Below are 22,832 nucleotides of genomic sequence, written 5' to 3'. Positions count from 1 at the left end.
TTTTGAGCTTCTTCCTTCATTCTGCTCCTCCTTTTTGAGCGTCTGGTGACAAAAAATGTCACGTACCCCCATCGAAAACGCTCTTCCACCGATCCCACACAGCCATGCCCCCCCAACCCCCTTCGGGCAAGCGCTGTCCATCACCACGACAACCCACAGACCGAGTCCCAGGTATAGCGAGTGACACAGTGTCTGAAAAGTGCTGAAAAGTCCACCAATGCCGTTATTGCTGAGCGAAGAGGACAAATAAATACAGAAGGAGGTCACAGCCAGGGTGGGTTACAGTTACCTGCGAGGGGGCTGACACCTAGGAGACAAAAATAATTTTATTTGGATTTAATATTAACAAACATGTACAAATGCATAAGCTTTCCCAAGGCCCAGACTGCAAACAGCTCGATAAATTACCGATTTACCTAAACAATGACTGGCTTTTAGAGGTGTAAGTTATCATAAAAAAAACTAATTAGTGACTGTAAATACAGTACAGAGAGGCCCTGCAATACCTGAGGAAAATATGTAATATATAATTATATAGTAAATAACATTAGCAAAATAATAATAATAATAATAATTAAGGAGAGTGCGGAACTCACTGGTCACAGCCTTTCATTTTCTGCTTCTCCTTCCTCTTCCTCCCTCTTCCCTTCCCTCTTCGTCTGCTGGATGAAAAAGGTGTTTGCTGCTTGTTACAGGCAATCTACAACTGTTAGGGTAACAGTGACTGTGGGGTCTACAATTACCTCTGATAGCACCACCAATACCACTAACACACACACACACACGTGCCGGAGCCTAACCCGGCAACACAGGGCGCAAGGCTGAAGGGACACACCCCGGACAGGACGCCAGTCCATTGCAAGGTATGCCAAGCAGGACTCGAACCCCAGCCCCACCACACAGCCAGCCCCGACCACACCCGCTGTGCCACCGCACCCCCCTACTGCCAATACTAAAGATTTTAAAATAATACACTTACCTTCCGTTTTTCAGCATGACCTTCTTGGGTCTGTGGGCACAAACGCATCAGAATTAAAGTGATACGCTACCCAAAAATTCTGCAACACGCTAAGGAATCATGTTTAAAATGAAATCTGAAATTTAAGGGATGCAACAGTTGGAAACACAAATCTTTAACACCTAATTCACAGAACGGAGGATTGAAGTTCACTAAGAATATGAGCAGCACGGTACGGGTACCGATGCCCACGGGTTCCGTGACCCCCAGCATCCCATCTTGGTGCACAAGAGCCGTGGTTTTTCTTACCTGCATTCACATGCTTTATGTTCCATAAAAGCCATGTCAACATATTCCTGATGTACCTCCGCTGGTTTGATTTTCAGCAGCTGAAAATATATGAGAGAGGATAAAATTCAGATGTGACACGAGCCCACAAGTACACATCGAAGGAAACTAGCAATCAGTTTTGTTACCATTATTTAAAAAAAAAAAAAAAACTTGGCCAAAACTCTGGGTTTTCTGTTCCTGTTCCTGAATGTTTCTGTTCCTAAACCGTTGTTACATAAATAATGTCCCAGAATTTCATGGTGGGTGGGTCCTGTTGCCGTGGAGGGGCTGACAAAAGGCATGTCTCACCTGCATGGTGACGTTGGAGGTGTGCGTGGGGTAGCACTCCAGGTTCTCGTCCCCACAACAGCCAGCACAGCGCACCAGTGGCACACAAGTTGGGCTGAATATGTGCTCCACCTCTCCAGGGTACTCCTGCACCACTTCCACCAGCTTCTCAATGGTACGGCAGAAGCTCCGCTCCCACACCTCTTGAAAGGGCATCACTGAAACAGGAGGGGACAGGAAACTGGGGTGTCTGCAAAGGGTATTTGAAAAGCACCGGATGTAGAGGGTCTCGATTCTACACTGTCTCCAGAATTATAAAAATGTTTGAGTTTATTTATTTTCACTTGCATTTTCTAAGCCATTCTCTTTTGTATCATTTCTGCCTGCTGCAAAGTGAGAGCAACCTGCACTTCCACCACCAGCCTTTAGGGGGCAGTAAAACGCACTTAGAGCAGAAACAGATGGGAGTCTAGGACCACCATCATTCCGAGCCATTTCACTCGTTCATCTCACTTCCACAGCTCATGCCTGGTGTTTGTGAGTGTCGAGGATCCAAGAAGATGACAAATGATGAGCATGTTTATGGGATGAATCGGTCACCAAGCTACACTGAACAGGAGTTTCTGGAAACAATATACTGTATTATTGTTTTCTGTCATTTTAAATGAGCTTGAAGTTAATAAAAGTTTTTTCGTAGCAGATTCAGGTGAGTCGTTAGGGCGGTGTAGAGGTGCTGGCATTTGAACACGAGCCCTTTAAGCTGAAAGCAGTCATACTAACCATTACGCCACCTGCTGCCCAGACACCACAGAATGCTCTTGGACACGTGAAATTTTTAACACGTCCCCAGCATCGTGGCCCAAACCCCCCTTTAAGAAGAAGCTATTTTATATTATCATAACATGCCTTACATCTCACTCACATTCCTGATAAGGGTTATGATGGTCCAGAGCCTATCCCAAAAATTACTGGGTTCTAGACAAGCAGGGGTACATCCTGCATGGGATGCCAGTCCATCGCACATGCCTCTCATCTCTCGAATTAGCACATTTTTTTAAATGACACAATGATAACCCCTCATAAACAGCATTCTTCATCTTGTGTAGCAGATAACATAGTGCTTGGAGCGGCAGCCTTGGGATTCAAACGACCCCCGTTTGGATCCCACCTCCTGCCTTAACATCGTTGACTAAGGCACTTGCCCTGAACTGATACTGTAAAAATGACTAAATGGGTAAATCACTGTAAGTATCTGAACCCTGTAATTTTCTTTGGTGGAAAGTGTCAGGGAAGTAAATAAATGTATTTAAATGCTGTACGGCACAGTGGCGCATTGGGTGGCACTGCTGCATCACAGCACCTGGGCTATTCAAGTAAACTGGATGCTCGAAGTTGCCAATAGTGTGTGTATATATATGCATATGCGTGTGTCTGTGATTACCCTGTGAGGGGCGGGTGTCCTGTCCTGGGTGTACCCTTTGTAGCCTTGCACCCAGTGATGCCGGGATAGGCTCCGGACTGCTATGACCCTGACAAGGATAAGTGGTTAAGGAAATGCTGAAGCTGCTGCCTACACAGTGTCAAGGTCATGCGTTAGTTGTGTGTTCTAACAGCAGGGGGCAGTGTTGTAGCATTGTTGGTGACCCTTGTCAGAAGAAACGCACGGAAGTAGATAGACGCTGAGCAAGCGCACAATCTAGGCTGCAGTACGAAGAACCCAGGGGTCTCTTTGCCATGCGTCCTATCTCTGTTTTTCCGAAGGTAAATCTCCTTTTAGAGTTGAGGTTCTTCCCATCCGTTTCTGAGCGCAAGGGTTTGAGGGGGTCGATGCTGAGCAATGACAATCCGACTCTGGTCAAGCAAGCAGCAAATGAATAGAGAAAATAAATGGTGAAAGAGAACGTGGGAGTGCTTAATCTGTGCGGAGGTGCTGGAGATTAACACCTCTACGGGTGCAGCGTGACCACGTAAATCCACGGCTCCAGAGCAACCGTTTAGAGAATAAGCATTTTGGTCAAGGATGCTACAGGTGGGATTCAAACCTCTGACCCCTGGGAACAAAGGCAGCAGCTCTGACCACTACACTGCCAGCTATTTCCAGTGATCCACGTTCATTAACTGCTCGTCCTGGTGAGCAACCCGGACGTCTAAAGCTAAAGCTGCTCTGTCCTCACACACCCCTTCCTTAACTTCATATCTGTAGCCTGGGTTCACTCGAAAAAAATGTGGTTAACGGTTAATCGAATCGTTCAGACTTGAAGAACGACCCTCATCAGCTTTCTCTGAATAATTTGAAAACGTACAGGCACTTAAAAAAAGTTGTTTATCGTTTCCCACAGTCTATATTGTTTTCAGAAGAGCTACAGTTTGGTGTTCTTTCCTTGGTGGCGACTCGGTGTTCCTTCCCAGCACGTAGACTGTGCTCACAGTGTGCAACCGTGGCGGTCCAGCCAGGGGGATGTTGTCTGTAATAACATGTGGCTGAATGAAGAAGGATGACTTGTCTTCTTGGGGTGTCATTGGGTGGGGGTGGTTCGAGTGTGTGCCCTTGGTTGTTGGGCTAACCACCCACCGGCTGACCGCGGTCTTGGCAGCACGGACTCTGTGCACGGGCGCCAGATCAGACACCGTCAACTCGCGACTGGCAGCACGCCATCTCTGGAATGTCCCCGGAGCACTACCCTGCCGCCTCTTGTGGACCTTTCCAATATCACTGCCACGCTGTGACGGTGAGGTAGGGAGGCTGTACAAGACATTTCAATTGCCAGGGACTGGGTTTGTCATCACCCCTCAGGACACGTTCCTGCCGTGTCATCCTAACCCAGATCTGGGCACTTTTTGAAATAAGCTTCTCAGCAATTTCATATACTTATTGTTGGAGGCATATGGTATACTGCACGTCCTACGTCAAAGGTGCTGGGAATCTTTCAATACGGCACAGGGGGTGTGTCATCGTTCCTTTTGTGTGTCCGTTCAGGACGTAACGTTCCGCACACTGACAGCTTCTTACCTTCAAATGAGCTGTTCTTGGCACGGGATGATAGAAAAGTCTGCGAAGGACAAGAGAAAGAAAAGAGGGTTAGAAGCACCAACTAAATTCCTCATCAATACTGTTATGATATTTTAACGAGAATGTTCCATTCCATTCCGGAACAATAACTCTTCAACTAAAACAAAGAGCACAAAGTGGCGAGTTTTTTTGGACCTTAAAAAATGCGATGACGCTTAGAGCACTTTAAAGAATCAACGTGCGTCTGCTGCAGTTCAACACAATACCGCCCTCTCATGGCACAAAGAAAAGTGTCTGGCCTGCAATGAGGAAAAGTCTGGGCTTTTTCAAGATGTTGGGTGGTGTTTCTCCACAATTGCTCCTTTTACAAACACCCTCAAAGATACATATATTTTCCATTATCTACACAACTCTATTTTCTAAAATTTGTCTGCGAGGTGAGAACAACCTGCACTTCCACGTCCAACCATTAGTGGGCGGTGAAACGCACCTAGAGGTTAATATGAGTAAAGGGCCTTAATTCTGAGCTCTTTCATGCGTTCAGCTCACTTCCACAGTGTTTGCAGCTCGTGTCTGGTCCTTGCGTGTATCGGTGATCAGCGAGATGACGAACACCACACGTTTCATGGGATGGACTGGTCAGAATTGTAGTTCGTAGAAGGATTGTGCTTTGGATTTCAGTCATTTCAGTTTCAGTTGTAAATTAGCTTGAAGTTTTGTATTTACATTACTTTTATTCATTTAGCAGGTGCTTTTCTCCAAAGCAACTTCCAATGAGCTCTATGTAGTGTTATCAGCCCACACACCTTATTCACCGCGGTGACTTACACTACTTAGACTAGGTCACTCATCCATACATCAGTGGAACGAATACACTCTGTCACTCACACACTGGGGGAACCTGAACAGCATGTCTTTGGACTGTGGGAGGAAACCAGAGCACTCAGAGGAAACCCAAGCAGACACGGGGAGAATATGCAAACTCCACACAGACTGAGTGGGGGTCAAAGCCACAATGTATTTATTTTGCTGAAACATGTTCCCAGAGTGACTTACAGTATAAAGCTCCTGACAATGATTTACCCTTTTATACAGCTGGGTAATTTTTACTGTATCCATTTAAGTACCTTGATCGAGGGTCTTACAGTAGGAGGCGGGATTCGAACGTGAGCGCTTCGAATTAAATGCTGCAGCTCAAACTACACCACCTGCTGCCCTGCAGGAAGCTGAAAGTTGCCATTTGATATGTTTATGTGATGAATCAGACACTGAATACTTTACATATATTTTATTTTCAGTAATTTAATGCAAGTTTTAATTTCGGTTTGAAGTTAATAAAAATAATAAAATAAGAGGGAAAAACAGTGCAATTGACTCACGTCCGGTGCAGGGTGTACCCTGCCTCACGCCCTATGCTTCCGGGGTAAAGCAGACCTCTGTGATCCTGCACTGGACAAGCAGTGATTGGTAATGGATTGATGGAAGCGGTGGTAAAAGTGACTCGGTTACAGAGTTACAAACCGACTTGTGTGTTTGTAAATTGAAGAAACGGTATATCATGCCCCCACATCAGTGTTAATCTCTGCTTTTTACTTTTCCATCTACGCCTCCTCTCTTTTGACAATCCTCTTTTAAATGCTGTAAACGTTATATTCTTTACCCACTCGACCACAAAAACAGAAGCCTGATCTCTTGAGCCGAATAATGGAAATCTTCTCGTAAATAGTTTTAACGAGGGCTCCGACGGGCCTCCTGCCAGTGGAAAAGAAAAATCCTGAAATGCTGAGGAGTGAAAGTGCGGTGCACTTTGCTGGATCTCGCTCTCAGCTCTGAGCTCCGCTGAGAGGCCACTGCACTTGGATGGCTGACGCCCACATGGAGCTCCATATCCCCTGTAATTGCGCCACAAGTCCTGGGAGAGAACGGCCCCACGAGTAACTTCGAGTGGCCTTTTCCCTGTTAATCTGTACGAAATCCATCTCGAGGACCCGGCCTGGAAAGGTCACAAATGGGATCGTCTCCTGGGAGAAACTGCCCTCCCCGGGTTCGCCTCTGGCTTCCGCGCAGCGTTCGACTGGAAATGTGTGAACCGCTCAGCTGAACTGAGGTCAAAGCTTTGGCAGGTGCTTCTCCCCCCGACTCTTGCGTAAAGTGCCTCACAGCTCCACGCGCAGCCGAAGTGACAGGGCAGGGTGTGTAGGAGTGTTCGCCGTGTGACCCCCATACACATTCCGTGCAGATAAGCGGAGGGAACTCTTGTGTCCATCCCAGAATTGGGGGGAAACTTGCTGCAGGGAAGTGAGGGACCTCCTGTTTTTATTACTAATTTATTTATTAAACAGTGCATACCTGAATATTTCATTTGATCAAGGTTAACTGAATTTAACAGGATTTGTTTCTTTGCCTTGTGCCTTTGTTCAAGTGCTTTGCGTCACTGCATGAGAAGAGTGCTGTAGAGAAATAAATTGAATTGAAGCAAACTGAATTGAGGGGGGGCGCGATGGCACAGCGGCGCAGCGGGTTTGGCCGGGTCCTGCACTCTGGTGGGTCTGGGGTTCGAGTCCCGCTTGGGGCGCCTTGTGATGGACTGGCGTCCTGTCCTGGGTGTGTCCCCTCCCCCCTCCAGCCTTACACCCTGTGTTGCAGGGTTAGGCTCTGGTTCACCATGACCTGCCTGGGACGAGCGGTTCGAGCCAGCATGTGAGAATTGAATCGAATTTGACCCATCACAGAACCTTGTTCATAGGCTCTACACATACACCCCTGGATCTGGAACCCACAAACTCCTGTGTACACCTTTCCTTCACATACCAGGCTCCTGTACAGTCAAGAACCGCTATGGAAAAGACACACCCCTTTTTCATAAAACAGGCTTCTTTTTCAGGGCAGCGGCATCTTCCTGCTGAAATGTGGTCATTTCGTGTCCACAGCAAGTATGTTACTCACTGCCTGCTCCGTTTCACTCAGCAAATCAGACGGACGCCGCGGTCCTTCCGTACCAAATCTAGGTACTGTACGTACTGCACACTTCGACTCGCCCTGATCACAGTGTCAACTGATCGCGACATCGATTACGATGAGCCTGATCCTCAACTAAAACAGCAGACCGAATACAAACTTTTGCAAATAATCCGTATAAAAATGGAAATATTAAAATTATTTGTAACTATGAAATCACGTAAACAGCTTTTATAGCACGAATCCCCTCACGCTGTCGCAAATTAAGCGTTTCCCCCGTTTTCTGACGAGGTGACGCTGCCTCTGAAATTATTCACTCCTCCGCACAATTCCCGGTACCAGTTTTAATCATCTGGACAGTAAGTGATACAATTCAGTCACGTTTATTACACATTGCATAAAAATGCTACTTTTTGGTTGATTTTTAATTATACAGATGTTGACAAATATCGATCCGGAAGCCAAATATATATTTTATTTTTTTTCTTCCAGGGGAAACTGTGAGAAGACTTGACCTTACGGGGTGATGCCACGGAACCAGTTAACGCTGCCGGGTGAGCGGTGCGTTCACTTGAAAGCCACTTGCTGCTGTGCGAAGCAGTGGGCGCTGAAGCCCGAGGACGTGATATATTGGAAGATGCTTGGTCTTCCCACACTTGTGTGTAATTTGCTCGTTCGGCGCACCAGGTGGTGAAACCCTTCTCGTTGCGACTTGGTCGGCGCGCTGAGCTCTGGGTGAAGGCCCAGGGTGGGGTGTTCCAAAACCCTAGCTCAGCTTCCCCATGTGGCCAGACGCTCACGCCTTCTCCCCCCGCTCATGACGCGGAGGGCTTTGTGAGGCTTAAGCCACCGGGATGGATGTGGCATCCTGGGTGCGGCCGGCGTGCGCGAGGAAGCTCACGTAGCCCGCTCCCCTCCCTCTCCTACCCACAGAGTTTCTCCCCAGCTCAGATGCACAGTCACCAGGAGAACCAGGCAGCCAGACTAAGAGAGAAGCAGGAAAAAAGCGAACCGCCCCAATGATAAAGTGGAAAAAAAAAAAAAAAAAAAAAAAAAAGAGGAGGGAGGCAGAAAAGAGGAGAAGGAAAATCATAATGTTAGGGGCTCCACTTTGAGAGCGTCTCACATTCATTTTCCCCAGACGCATTTTCAGCCGCTGCAGCCATACTGGTGACGTTACAGCAGCTCCCCTGCGGTTTGCAAGGTCTCCACCGCGGGAGATCGTCCTCTGTGGCTAATTAAGATGCTGGCGGAGCTGTGGGGTTTGTGCTCTCCGGCCCGTTGCGGACAAGCCACCGGGCGTCCTACCGCCGCCCTATCATTTCCCATCCTGGGCTTTGGCGTGGTAATCTGCTCAGGAGGCACCCATCAATCAAGGCCCATGCCGAAAGAGCTCACGTAGAGGGAAAGCAGTGCGGAGCGCGTCATCTGCGCGACGACCCCGATCGGCCGTCGCAAAGCAAACGCAGTTCGGTCAAAGATTCGCAACAAAGGGCAAGGATGCGGGCGTTGCTGATGGGAGAAACAAGATTGTTGGAAGTGTGGGAGAAATGCTAGAGCCAGCAGGTGGAGGAGTAGTTAGAGCTGCTGCTGCCTTCCGGGTTCAAGCGGCACCTCCTGCAGTAGCACCCTAGAACAAGGTACTTAACAAGGGACTTAACTCTAAATTAAGTTAAGCATGGTTTTTTTTACCCTAAATTGCTCCAGTAAAATTACCCAGCTGTATAAACGGGTAAATAATTGTAGGCAGACCAACACTGTAAGTTGCTCTGGAGAAAAGCGTCAGCTAAACTAAAAAAAGTTAACACAACAAATCTGCAATCATCATTCATCCCAACACACACCCCCACTGCACATTGTCGTACATTTTGTATATAATGCACTGGTTTTAATAATACCTGTTCTGTCGTCTGCATTTATTGTTTACCGTCTACATCTGCTGTGTGTCTGCAGTCATTGTACTGTGTTTATTATTTGTTATTGTATTTATTTATTGTCAGTGTGTATTATGTCACGGTGTGAAGGAGACACAAATCTCCTAGTGTGCTGTGCACATGACAGCGATAAACTTACATTCACATTTATTGTTCGCAAACGTTTTTCTCCGAAAGAACTTCCAGTGAACTCTACGTAGCGTTATCAGCCCACACACCTTATTCACCGCGGTGACTTACACTGCTAGATACACTACTTACACGGGGTCACTCATCCATACATCAGTGGAACACACACACTATGGGTGAACGTGACCAGAATACCTTTGGAGTGTGGGAGGAAACCAGAGCACCCGGCAGAAACCCATGCAGACAACATGCAAACTCCACAGAGGCTGAGCGAGGATCGAACCCGTGTCCTCATGCACCACCCAGGTGCTGGGAGACAGCAGCGCTACTCATTGTGCCGCTCAAACTTGAACTGAACCGATGCAGTAAAAATAATCCTGCTTTATAAGTAAGTAGCTGTAACTATCTTAAAGGCTCTTAAAAAGATGCTGAAAAACAGCGGCTTTGGGAATCAATGTCGCCGGGCTACTTGCTGCCCACTGGTGCTTGAAGGCCAGTATTTATGGCTCTGAGTTATGTATGCACCATGCATGGCCAGTTGAACGTGTTCCGCCCCCTGGAGACACTGGAGTGAGTCCTGCACTCTGGACTGTCTCCGTTTACCGCGTTCCTTGTAAAAAATCCCTGCTGCCCCATAGCCTGGAGCACTTTCAGTTTGCGCCTTCTTTCTCCAAGAGAGCTGAATCTGCGGAGGACTTCCTGGAGCAAACGTTCACTCCTTCCCCTCCCCCAGCCACTTGGCTCCCGAACCGGGGACTCGACCGGTCCCAGGGTGGCGGGCGGCCCGGGTGCGCTGGACGGATGCAGCCGACTCCCCCTCAAGCCAAACCGCGTCACATTTAATCTCTCCTAATGGTTTCTTCTGTGGGATGCGGAACAGGGAGTCGGAGAGGAAAACAAAACCAGCGAAGGCCAAAGCAAACGGCTGAGTCACGTTTGTCTCACTTGAGGCTTTCGATTCGGTTCCCTGCTACCTGCCAAAACCCAAAGCGGTGTCTTCCTCTAGGCTCTTGCACGTCTAGAGCAGGGGTCTGAGAAACAGCTCATTTGGAGCAACGTGTATCACTTCCAGCCGCTCCCCCAAGACCAACCAGCTCATTTACTATAGTACATAATCAACCTGTTGAGCTTAATGTACATTTTCCCCGGAAGAGCGCAGTTAAAAAATGCTATTTCATGAATTAAGAGCCTAGACTCGCTTCCGTGACATGTATTGATTAACAGAACAAAAACACACATCAGGTTAATACTGCGGTACAGCTGAGATGTAATATGTCAGAAGATAAATATGTTTTTACATATGTTGTCGTAATCCGCTGCACTGACGGAAATTTGGGTTCATGGCAAAATTTATCGGGGGACCACAACGGTTGAGATTTTTGCGCATGTAGTGGAGGTGGTTTAGCTTTCTCAGTCTGTGTCATTCTGTGCGTGTGAGACATAACAAATGTACACAAACAACACATTTTTCGCTGTGGTATGAAATACAGGCAGTTTCGAGTTACGAACATCCGACTTACATACAACCCGTAGTTATGAACCACCATCCGTAAAGCCTATTGTATTAAAAATTCCAGTTACACACAATGATTCGTAATAACAAACGGCGCTACTTTGAGACGCGCATCGAAACATTGAGTGTCTACAGCGGTTCGTCGGCCCGTGAGCCCGAGGTAGGACAAATATTCCTATCTTTTCAGTCGGACCACGTCGCTGTTAAGTGTCTTGTGTGTTACTGTATTTGGCTTTAATTTTTTGTTTTTTCCCCTCCTAACCATGGCACTGAAGCGTAAATATTATGCAAGCGATGGTGATGCATCAAAGAAAAGGAAAACGATCACAGGTGAAACTGAAGTGGAATTAATTAAGCGATCGGAAAAAGGTGAAATGCCAACGAACATTGGAAAAGCCAACATTAAAGTTTCTTTAATGTTTTTTATACCCACACACACACACACACACACACACACACACACACACACACATTCTCTCTCTATATTAAATGTTACTCCAGTATTTCTATTATTATAGTTATTACTGTACTGTTATATTAAAGATGTTTTAGTGTATCCGGAAGTGTTTAATGTTTTTTTTATGCAAGAAAAGGTACACTATATACTAACACAAACATTTTACTGACTGACGTTAGATACGAACTGTTCCGACTTACGTACAAATGCGACTTACAGACAGACTTAGGAACGGAACTCGTTCGTAATCCGGGGACTGCCTGTATGGTTTCAAATATCTCTGTTGCCATAGCATTTGGAAAGCAACGGAAAAGAAACTGGTTATTAAAAGATTTGATAGCTAAATCGTAGATGCAGCAAAATTAATGTAACCTATAGTCTTTATACAGTATAATGTTATTACATCACATCTAAATCCTGACTAGTAAACAGGATTTAAAGTGCAACCACAGGTGTGGTGAATGAAGCATGAACTTTGCATGGTAAATTTGCAAAAAAAATGCATGGTGGTAAAAAAAAATTAAATTCCTCGACTAAAGGGAAAACCCCAAATTCCGCAGTAAATGACTTAATTGAGTCTGGGGCTAAAAAAAAATGAATCAAAGGTTTTCAGTGACACCGGAAATCGGTGTGAAACTTGGCAGTTTTTCGGAATGACCAAAACAAAACCGAATTTGGCAGAAGATCTGAACATCCAAGCCCCGCATCTAAGTTCTCGCCCATAATCGGAGATCTTAGTTTCAACGAGATCAAAGTTATTGAAGAAAACATTGATTCGGACAGCAATGCAGAACAAAATATGAAGAATAAATTGTAAACTGATAGTTTCCATAAGTCTCTTTAATCATATGGTTGTATACGTTCCCTTCTGAATTTTCATAATAAGCTAGAAATTACGGTATAAGTGTTTCCAGTCCTTTCTTACCCAAGGATTTACTTTTTTCTTTTTCTGCAGAGCAACTTTACATCGCTGCAATTAGCCCAATAGAATGTAGTAACCAAAAAATACTTATTTTTGCCAAACCTAAAAATCCTACTGCAATACCTGCAGCCCCAGATGCCACATATAGCCCCTGGGAAAAGTGCTGCAGACCTCAGGTCTAAATAAATTCCACCTCTCGGTTCATCACTTGACTTCTGGTTAACATGAATGATGCTCACGAACATCATTGGTATTTCCAGCGAAAAAAAACACAGAAGCCCCACATACATGGACAAACAAAGGACCCTCTCCCTTCCTGGGGTATCTCAGCAGTACTGGCTAATATGACAATAATTTCTAAATTCTAATGAGAATAGAGAGAATCAGATCAAAAGTAAGAGATATATGGCTATCTTCATCAGCCTAGTTATTCCACACACACACACACACACACACACACATTGTCTGAACCGCTTGTCCCAATTGGAGTCGTGGGGAGCCAGAGCCTAAGCCGGTAACACAGGGCGGAAGGCTGGAGGGGGAGGGGACACACTCAAGACAGGGCACCAGTCTGTTGCAAGGCACCCCAAGCAAGACTTGAACCCAAGACCCACCAGCAAGTAGGAGGATACGGTCCAACCCACTGTACCACCCTGGTTAGTCTAGGGATCTTGTATTTTACTCTTTTGTTTTGTCCAGGTCATCATAAATTAGTCTATTTATCTCACAGTATATGAAACTGGGGGGGTGTGGTGGCACAGTGGGTTGGACCAGGTCCTGCTCTCTGGTGGGTCTGGGGTTTGAGTCCCCCTTGAGGTGCCTTCCGATGGACTGGTGGCCCATCCTGGGTGTGTCCCTTCTCCCTCCAGCCTTACACCCTATGTTGCCAGGTTAGGCTCTGGCGCCCTGCAACCCTGTATGGGACAAGCGGTTCAGACAGTGTGTGTGTGTGTGTGTGTGTGTGTGTGTGTGTGTGTGTATATATACACATGACACCAATAGGAAGTTACAAAAAAGAAAATTCAGGGGAAACAAAAATCCTGCCCACACCATCCCATCAATCACTCAGTATAAACACCACTCACCTCCACAGTTATTAATTTAGCTGACATTTTTCTACATGGCAACTTGTAATGTCAATCAACTAACAATTATTTTCCCCATTTGTACAGGCGGGAAACTTTTTTACTAGAGTAATTTAGGGCAAGTACCTAGGATATAACCAAGAAGCAAGGATACAACAGCTGGAGGCGAGACTTGAACCTGTGACCTTTAGGACAAAGGGCAACAGCTTTAATCACTATGGTACCAGTTACTTTGGCACTGCCTACTGGGACATGCTGTGTTCTCGGCAAACCACCATAACTCCATGTCCACCTTTCCTCTGACCACAGTGCCCAATAAAAGGGTTAGTACAGGGAGCATCTGAGCAGAAGAAACGATCAGAGCTTAACGATACTAACTGCTCAGAGGTAAGGTAGGAAGCTCCGAACTCAAAAACGCTTCTGGAAAAAAAAAAAAGCACGACTAAGGCAAGGATGCTGCTGAAAGCTATACAGAAGGCCAGTTTGGTAGCATGCACCCAGAATCCGACCCCTTTCGAGCGTCTCTCAGAGATGGGGGGAAGGGAGGAGCAATCACAGCACGGCAGCCTGTCTCCAAGCACGGTCAGCAAGGACAGGGAAAATGTACAGGAGCGCTGCAATCCCCGATACCAAAGCAAGTTCTCATCCAAGCAGCTCGGGTACACCCCACGAGCAGCTGCCTTGTCAAGGCTACACAAAGCGCCAGACCGACCCAAAGGACATGCCACTCTTACCATTATTCTCTTAGAACTTAGGAGTTGGGTTAGGGGTTAGAGTTAGTTGAGGTTTGGGTTAGTGTTAGGGTCGGGGAGATTCTACTTCAGCCAAGAGTACCTCAAACTACCACAGGTGTCACGCGGAGACGGAGGCACGGGGGCGGCTGGACCCAAGTGCAGGATTGGTCGTCAGCAACCAAGGGATGGGGCAAGTTCTCGGGCGAAGAGTCGGTCGATCGGCGGTCAGAGTGAGAGCGAGGATCCATGGACGTGGTCAGGGGACGAAGCGAAGGGTCGGAAGCCGGGGGACGGAGATGGGAAGCAAGGGATGAGGAAGGCAGGACGTAGCGCAGACGGGACGGTTTACTCAGCGAATTTCCGCAAGGGAACGGGAGCGGAAGAGGGTCTTCTAAGGGTGTGTGTACTGATTGGTGTCAGGTGCTGTCGACTGATGCGGGCGTGGATTTGACAACAGGTCATTCAAGCATAAAGAAAAGCAACCCTTCAGTGTACATGCAGAGACACAGTCAATGGAGGGGTTCCGGACTGTAGGTCAATGACCATTAAATTGGACATTGAGAACAGGCTCAGGCACTGTGTGCATCTTTGGGCTCATTAGCAGGGATTACCTCTTCGTGTGCTCTTTACTACACATGGGTTTCTCTTGATATTGGGCCCAGAGTTTCTCCCAGCCCTGCGTAAGCGGTGCAGCACCGCCATGTAAGGTTTCTCCCAGACATTTCCCGTTGGGCAAGTCCCAGAACGCTGGCACTCTCGACTGAAAAACGACAGTTACGGATGACTGAGGAGTCTAACTTGCTTCTGCTAGGAAAATTAACATTTGATCTGCATGATGTCTGCAGCATCTGGGCACCCTTCTGGAACGTCTTAGCTAGTGCTATGTGACCATACCTGTGGAACGCTGTAACTGTTTCCCTTTATTTAACGTATGTGGATGCATTTGCGGTTTCTCATGTGCACTCGAATGATTTTTTTAAAGCGAAAGCAGAGCAAATATTGATGAGTGGCAAAATGCAGGAATGGTGCCAGATTCTTTGCTTGTGCTGCATACGCGCGTAGACTCAACACTCTTGCCTGATCTGCAGTATACTTTGTTGGAACTGACCCAGTAGAGCGAGGCCACTGAAAAGGGTTCTAATGCGGAGGTCAAACGGGACAAAAGGCACGGCTCTACGCGACACTGTGCTCAAAGTAGCTCTGAAGTGCGGGCTCCCGCACTGGGGGGTGGCCAGTGAATCGAGCTTCCGCCCCTTTGCTCCAGTGCACAGGAGGACCCACCCGAATGGCCCCAGCTTGACGCTCCTGGCGAGCTCCTATTTGCGGTGGGACCGGAGCAGAAACACACAGGTCAACGTCCTGTCCACGACTTTTTAAGCATGGATACCACATGTGAGAACGAGCACGAAGGGAAACGCACGGAGAAGCAAAGCCCTCACAGTCAAGTGAACTCCCAAGGGTGCAAATAGGGTTAGAGTTCAGGTTAAGCCACTACGTCATGGAAGGGATTCCAGAACGTACCCAACGGGGGAACCTCATCCTGGATTCTTAGCCCATGCTACGAGCCCAGTCCGCCATATGTACACAGAGGAGCCCCATCTGGGCCCCGTCAGACCAGCCCTGAGGCTCCGGTCACGAGCCTCGTGTCTGCTGATTTTGCACAAAACAGGATGCAGCCGTCGCACTTGAGGCACGACGCTGACTGCTGAAAACGGAGAACTTACCCTCTAAGGGCGACACTCACAGTACCACCAGATCCTTGTCGGACGACAGGAATAGGATGCGTCATCTTATCCTAACCTTAACCCTTACCCGGAATAACCTTTTTGACCAAGCTTAGCGCAGACCAGCGAAGCCTTTACTAATGCTGCAGAAGAGGGTCACATCATATGCGCAGCACTTTCAATGCCAGGTATCTTCTCAGTACTTGAGCGGTGCAGCAGGTAGCAGTGTTCACAGCAGCTTGGCCAGGCATTGGTTTAAATTTGCCTCTGTGCTGACTTTGCATGTCCCCCCCCCGCATGTGCAACTCAAAGACTTGCGCAGAAGAAGGCAACGGTCAACCCCATGAGCGGTCGCCATGAGTCGAATTCGACTCAACAGCAATTACGCTTATCGGCGATGTGCTTTCCGTGGAAATAGCGAGCTCTTAATAAATTCTGCTGAGATTTTTATGTTCCACTTCCAGGAAGGGTGGATTGAGGCCAAGCGGTTAAATTCAAGTTACCATAATCAAAACCCTTCCTTGGTGTTAATGCCTCACTGTGAGTAACCTGCAAGTGAACGTAGATAAAAAAAAAAAAAAATTGGTCCAGGTCTATATCAATTTGTTAAACGCTGTTTTAGCTTAGAGCTCATTTCCCTCCACGAATACACAAACGTTCCGATAAGGCCGGGGTAATTGTCATCCCTATTACAGTAAACGCTGTGCTCCCTGTGTAAACCACAGTAAATTACCACCAGATGGGAGATTAAAGCCAAGTGGAGGACATGGCAGCCCCCTCTGCCACTGCTCCTTCAGGGAGAAGAAAAAAATCATATTTCCTGATTGCGGTTGCACCTTATTCATTGGAACCACGATGGCCACAAGTCCCCATGTTGCATGGTCACCAAAGAAGTGGGGGGGACACAGGTTGCACATGGGCAAACATTAATGTATTGGGACAATGGTCAGATACGCAGGAAACACACACACACACACACACACACACTCTGAGTCCATGTGACTCCTAAAAAGCCCCCATCGAAGTGCTCTTTCAGGGGGTCCTTTCTTTTAGGGCTGCTGTGACAACTGGCAGCCTTGTGTCATGGTTGTCCAAGACTAATTTCCCAGAAATGGGACAATAAAGTATATTCTATTCTATTCTACAAGATAGGCCTCATGCTTTGGCACCCAAAGTCTGGGCCTCTACCATGGTCCTGTACCAGCCCCCATCCAGCACCCTACATTCATTCTTGTTTCGTGTATAGTCCCATTTGGGTCCTACGGAGCCCCGTTGACGCGGCCAGGCCCGCAGCAGCGTGATACCGAGACCAGGGCCTGCACATGGTACCCTGGCAGCAAGGTGGGATGTTCAACCTCTCCACCCTGGTGCCGTGTTTCAGACAGAAACTGGTGGGGGGGGGGGATCCTAGTTAACGGAGGATGAAGCAGTCAAAAAAAAACAGCGAGAGCTTTTCAAAGGGTCTACAGACCATGTTGTGACAGCTTCAAGTCTTACAAGAAGAGGGAAACGCGAGTGTCGGCCTCGCTTCCACGTTTAAGGCATGGAACTCCCAGTTTACCATAAGCGGTGTAACAGAGGAACGAACAGAGTACAGGATAATACGGCACCGTTATCACCTGAGCACTCTGCTGTTTACTTTCCCGGATAGCCGGCCACCCGCCCCCATGCTGCCACGTCTATAAATAGTTCTCTCCCTGGGGTGATGGCAGCTAATTGCCTGAGGACGGTGCAGATGGTCAGTTTCAAGTATTGTTTTGTTAAAGTGTTGATGTAAAGGAAGCACCTGTACCGAATCACTGCTTTAAAGTTAAAGGTCCTGGGCTCAGGACCACTGACTGCTCCTCTGTTAACAAAGCCTCTTAACCATTGTTTACATCTACATGTACTTATCTAGCAGATGCTTTTCTCCAAAGCGACTTCCAATGAACTCTGTGTAGTGTCATCAGCCCACACACCTTATTCACCGTGGTCACTTACCCTGCTAGATACACTACTTACAATGGGTCACTCATGCATACATCACTGGAACACACACACACTCTCTCTGTCACTCACACACTATGGGGGAACCCGAACACCATGTCTTTGGAGTGTGCGAGGAAACCAGAGCACCCGCAGGAAAAATACAAAAATACAAACTCCACACAGGCCGAGCACGAATCAAACCCACATCCTCCCGCTCCACCAAGGCACTATGATACACTTAGTTTTAACGTTTTTATGTTCATGTGAAATGAACTTAAAAATCTATATCCATCACCTAAACTATATTACCTGTATCTTTATTTATTATATCTATAGCCAAGATTTTTGCAAAGCGTTACCTGTTACTAGTTTTTGTTAATCGTGTAATATTTGATGATCATTACATTTATTTATTTACCCGACACTTTTCTCCAAAGGGACTTCCAACGTTAAGCTACTTGCAGCTATTTATCCATTTATACGGCAATTAAGAGTAAGTACTTTGATGAAGGGGGGTGCGGTGGCGCAGTGGGTTGGACCGCAGTCCTACTCTCCAGTGGGTCTGGGGTTCGAATCCTGCTTGGGGTGCCTTGCGGCGGACTGGCGTCCCGTCCTGGGTGTGTCCCCTCCCCCTCCGGCCTTACGCCCTGTGTTGCCGGGTTAGGCTCCGTGACCCCGTAAGGGACAAGCGGTTCTGAAAATGTGTGTGTGTGTGTGTACTTTGATGAAGGGCACTAGAGCGGGACCCAAAATTGCACACTTTGGGTGCGCAGGTGTCGCCTCTAACCGCTACACCACCTGCAGGCAAATTTTAAATGCCGCAGACCTCCAAATCCACCAAGAGGAAAAACAAACATACGAAGTTCTGTTCAAACCCTAACCCTTTTCTTCTCTTGCAAAGTGGATGAGAAATGGAATCGTATTATTTTTGGCTCGTTTATCACTATGGCAAATGCACAACCTGCCACACGCAAACACACACCCGTAACCCCCTCGCACAAAAGAGCGGATCGCGGGCAACCCGGCGACAGCCGACACAGCCCAACACAGGATGCCGGTGCTGATAATGTCTTCAGCCCCACGGCGGCCACGTCAACGCCGGGCAGTGGTCCGACACCTCTGCTCCATAGGCAGGAAGTGGCGGCTAAGAATAATCGGAGCAGGAAGCGAGAGAACTATCAAAAATGGGAGTCAAAACAGCGGAGAGCGATAAACATGGCGCACCTGTCGGGTTCGTGGCCGGCCGCAGCGGCTGACCGTGCTGGAAGGGAAGGGAAATGTTGTCGCGAATGACTATTGTTCTGTCTGGGAAATTGGCACAGGTGCTTCCCTGGGTATCCGCAGAGCGGTATTCCCTCGTCCCTGGGGGGGGGTCAGCGCCTCGGCCACAGTCACTTCCACCGACCGCTCGGCTCGACAGGTGCAGGACCGTACGACTGCCGTGCATGGGATGAGCAACGGCTTGGCAGGAAACACAGTGTCGCTGTACACGAGTCCTGGGAAAACTGCTCAGTCTCGCACCGCCAACAGAGTTCTGAGGGTTTGCAACAAGCGTCACGCAGGGCAGCACTACTCATCCAACCCAGCAGGAGATGGTCAAAAAATCTTGGCCTGCATGCAAGTTCCCATGTAATTGTAAGGAGAGTCATACATGGGGCAAAGCCAGCCAGTGGGAGGGGCCTGGATGCCAGCACGACATCCCGGTCCTGCAGCTCCCCCCTTCCAACCTGTGTGCCCACCGGGATGGGCTACAGGACCTGGCATCTGTGCAAATATGTAAATATTCAAGGGGCTTTTTTTGGAATCACAGAATATGTATTTTCGCATATGCTATATAGACATAAGCCTGTATCTTAGACATGCCCCTACATCTCCGCATGTTTGCCTTTCATGTGTAATATGCCTCATTACATACCCAACATGTAATTGTCTTGCATGGATAGAACTGCTGCGATGCAAAAAAAGTGAGCAAAGTTTGACAATGCAGTTTAATCGTACGGGATCGTATCACGAAACATAACATAACAGCCTTTATGACTTAAAGCGTAAGCAATCTTGACGTTGGAATATGAGTCCTTTAAGTTTTATCCGAAAGTAACAGCCTGTCTGGGTTTGTGCATAAATAGCTTTTGGGCGCAATACAGATGTGAGTTTTAAAACCGGCCGACTGCGGTCGCACAGGCAAAAGTGACACCAGCCGCCAGGTAACGTAAGCAGTTTGCAGTGCTGCAGCTCAGGTTCGAGTGACGGATTACAGGTGGAGATGCTGGATTTTGAAAGAAAATCAGTTTTACCAAACAGTTTAGGCCTCGGAGAATGTCCAGAGCTGGCTCGCGACACGATCGCACCGGACGTGGAGAAGGAAGGATTTCTGGCACAGTTCACCGGAGCAGCAAACGAACTCCAGACATCCTTCACCCTGGAGGTCCAACACCTCTCCCTCGTCACACCCTCCTAGGAAACGTTCGCTGTCCCTAACTAACTTCCCTGCCCTCCCCTAACAAGTGCGGACGTGGAAGTTCCCGGGAGGCAAAGGAGCCGCGGGCGCGTTCGCGGAGAACGCAGTCCGACAAAGTGCTTCCCCGCATCGCGCCGTCCTGCGAGAAAACATGACGGGTTTCCCATACTGCGGCAGAACTTTTGCCAAAGACGAACACGGAGAGTTCAGATACGAAACGAAAAGCTGACGATAAACTTCTCTTGCCGGACGACCTCACACTTTCTTTCCTCCTTCACACAGTGTGGATGTAGTTTAACCAAAAAGTTGGACATTTCCTGCTTAATGACATCCTCAGGAATCAGCAGGGAGATGACTGATATCTCCGTTCAGCACAGCGCGAGTTTTCGCTTCCACTAAGTCCAGCAGAGTCGTTGAGCCGGACGCCCCTTTGATCGGAGCACTTGACAAAAAGCACAATGGGCCCGAACGACCGCTCTCTTGCAGGGGCCACGGGTTTCGATTGTGCACCGTGCGCTCAATGCTGGGCCAGGCTGTGCTGGTGAGGAAACCTTCCCTCCGCTCTCGGTCTAATTGGCACCCCATCCTTCCATGAACTGCCACACAATGGCAGTGAATGGACTTAGGGGAGACTGCGCCTTGCATTAAACATGAGAGGCAGACCCAGTGTGGTGTGCAACGCCGGCGTTTCTCCAGCTAGGAAAGGAAATGAATGGAACTGAGGCACAGCGAGTGTCCCAAAAGCCTGGTGGTGGGAAGCCCAACGGGAGACAGGCGAAGCAGGGCTCCCTTGGAAGACTGTGTGTCTTCGGTGTAGAATGATGGAAGATGGTGTAGGATGTCGGAGTGCGTGTGCGGGGGGACCATGGCATGCATACCCAGGGATTAACTCATATTTAGCTGACACATTTGTGTGAGGTCACTTAGGAAAAAACTACACAACTCTTAATACCCTACAAATGTTCACTCATCTATACACCGAAGCAGCGTAACAAACACAGACGCACACACAGTGGCTAATTCAGACCCACTAATCCAGCTAAAACATATTTTTAGACTGTGGGAGAAAACCAGAGCACCCTAAGGAAAGCCATGTGAACGCGGGGAGAACATGCCGCCTCCACAGAGACCGAGCTGCATTTGATCCCATGCCCACGTGCGCCGTCAGGTAGTTGTCGAAGGTGCGTCATCAGTCCCAGAGGTAGAGCTGCGACCCGGTGCGGTCGAAATCGACCGCGACTGGCAGGGCCGCACACTTCTTGCTCTACGAGAACAGGGGTTTTGAACACTGCGGCGTGCGAGCGGGTACCGGGCGTTCAGAGGGAACCCCGTGAGCTGAGGACTGGTGTCGGTTTCATTGTGGGGAAACAGTTATTGAGCGCTAGAAGTAGTGCACAACTGAGATTGCAGCAGAGACACCTTGAAATAACAAAATGACATCAAAATGAGCACAAGTCAAATGTGAGCGAGTCCAGCTGGCAGAAGTAGGAACAGGGTGACAGCTCACATTTGGCACATCTGGCAAGGCGTGGTGGGGAGCTCTCTCTACTGAGAAAGAGGCAGATGTAGTAGAGAGTGCGGCGCTGTGGTAAAGTGCGGCTATGCACACAGTCACGTCTCACTGCATGACTCAAACAGGGGGGATCAAGTTCTGCAGGAGCGACACGGTGCGTGGGAATGGAGTGCCCAACATTGTACGTGTCCTCACGAGCTCAAGCGCACGCACACACATACACACACACACACACACACACACACACACACACACACACGCGGGCGCGCGCACACCTACCTGCGCAGGTAACCCGTGGAGCTGCAGCACCGCGCTGATGTGGACGATGTAAGCAAAAAAATTCATTTCGCGTGCAGCGCTCATCCAAACTCCAGCAGTGTCATTCAAAAAGAGAGTAAAATCCCCCTCCCAAGAGCGGAATGCAACTACAAAACTCTTACTGGAAACTTCCAAAGGACGAGAAAAAAAAAAAAAAAAAAAAAAGGGAAAAAAAAGGCAGAACCGCGCGCTCGGCCGGTGCCGCGTCCGGTGACGGCGCGCTCCCGTCCTCCTCTGCTACGAGCGCTCTTTCACATACACACACACACACACACACACGCGCGCTACACACGGACACGCGCTCGCACGCTGACCCTACACGTCTCCCGTCGGAACAAGTTGCGCTCGCAAAACCCCTTGGCTGGAAACGCAGCGCTGGCACGAGACGCCCGACGCGAGTAAAACGCGTTAAAACCCCCTTTGAACTACAAGTTTGTAGCGTTCGCGCGCATTTCGGACACAGTTCCTAAAGAAACGAGCCAGTGTGTCAGTTCATATGGCGGGATGAGGAGACTTTGCGAACAGGTGACTGT

At 48.2% G+C, this 22,832-nt stretch overlaps 1 protein-coding gene across 2 annotated transcripts; it reads right to left on the bottom strand.

The window, feature by feature from the left end:
- pgfb (placental growth factor b) lies at positions 1–22,418 on the bottom strand. 2 transcript variants are annotated; one of them, XM_029258677.1, is made up of 7 exons: positions 22,261–22,418; positions 4,587–4,626; positions 1,598–1,794; positions 1,268–1,347; positions 980–1,009; positions 597–662; positions 1–307 (listed from the first exon to the last, which is right to left on the bottom strand). In XM_029258677.1, exons 1-7 carry the CDS (start codon positions 22,342–22,344, stop codon positions 286–288), a joined length of 519 nt encoding a protein of 172 aa, XP_029114510.1. In that variant the 5' UTR covers positions 22,345–22,418; the 3' UTR covers positions 1–285. The 2 variants fall into 2 exon arrangements, with proteins under 2 accessions (XP_029114510.1, XP_018619632.2); XM_018764116.2 differs by having other exon boundaries at positions 597–659.
- Positions 22,419–22,832: the final 414 nt, after the last annotated feature.

The sequence above is a fragment of the Scleropages formosus genome, chromosome 15, assembly GCF_900964775.1.
Source record: "Scleropages formosus chromosome 15, fSclFor1.1, whole genome shotgun sequence".
Lineage (NCBI taxonomy): Eukaryota > Metazoa > Chordata > Actinopteri > Osteoglossiformes > Osteoglossidae > Scleropages > Scleropages formosus.
Note: the sequence above shows the minus strand (reverse complement) of the source record. Positions and strands in the feature narration are given on the sequence as shown.

Excerpts from the sequence above, each read along its gene's own strand:
- pgfb (XM_029258677.1), bottom strand. The coding sequence starts at position 22,344 with ATGAGCGCTGCACGCGAAATGAATTTTTTTGCTTACATCGTCCACATC. Across the intron at positions 4,627-22,260 it reads TCCACGGGTTACCTGCGCAG|ACTTTTCTATCATCCCGTGC; the intron begins GTAGGTGTGCGC and ends TGTCCTTCGCAG. Across the intron at positions 1,795-4,586 it reads CAAGAACAGCTCATTTGAAG|TGATGCCCTTTCAAGAGGTG; the intron begins GTAAGAAGCTGT and ends CTCCTGTTTCAG.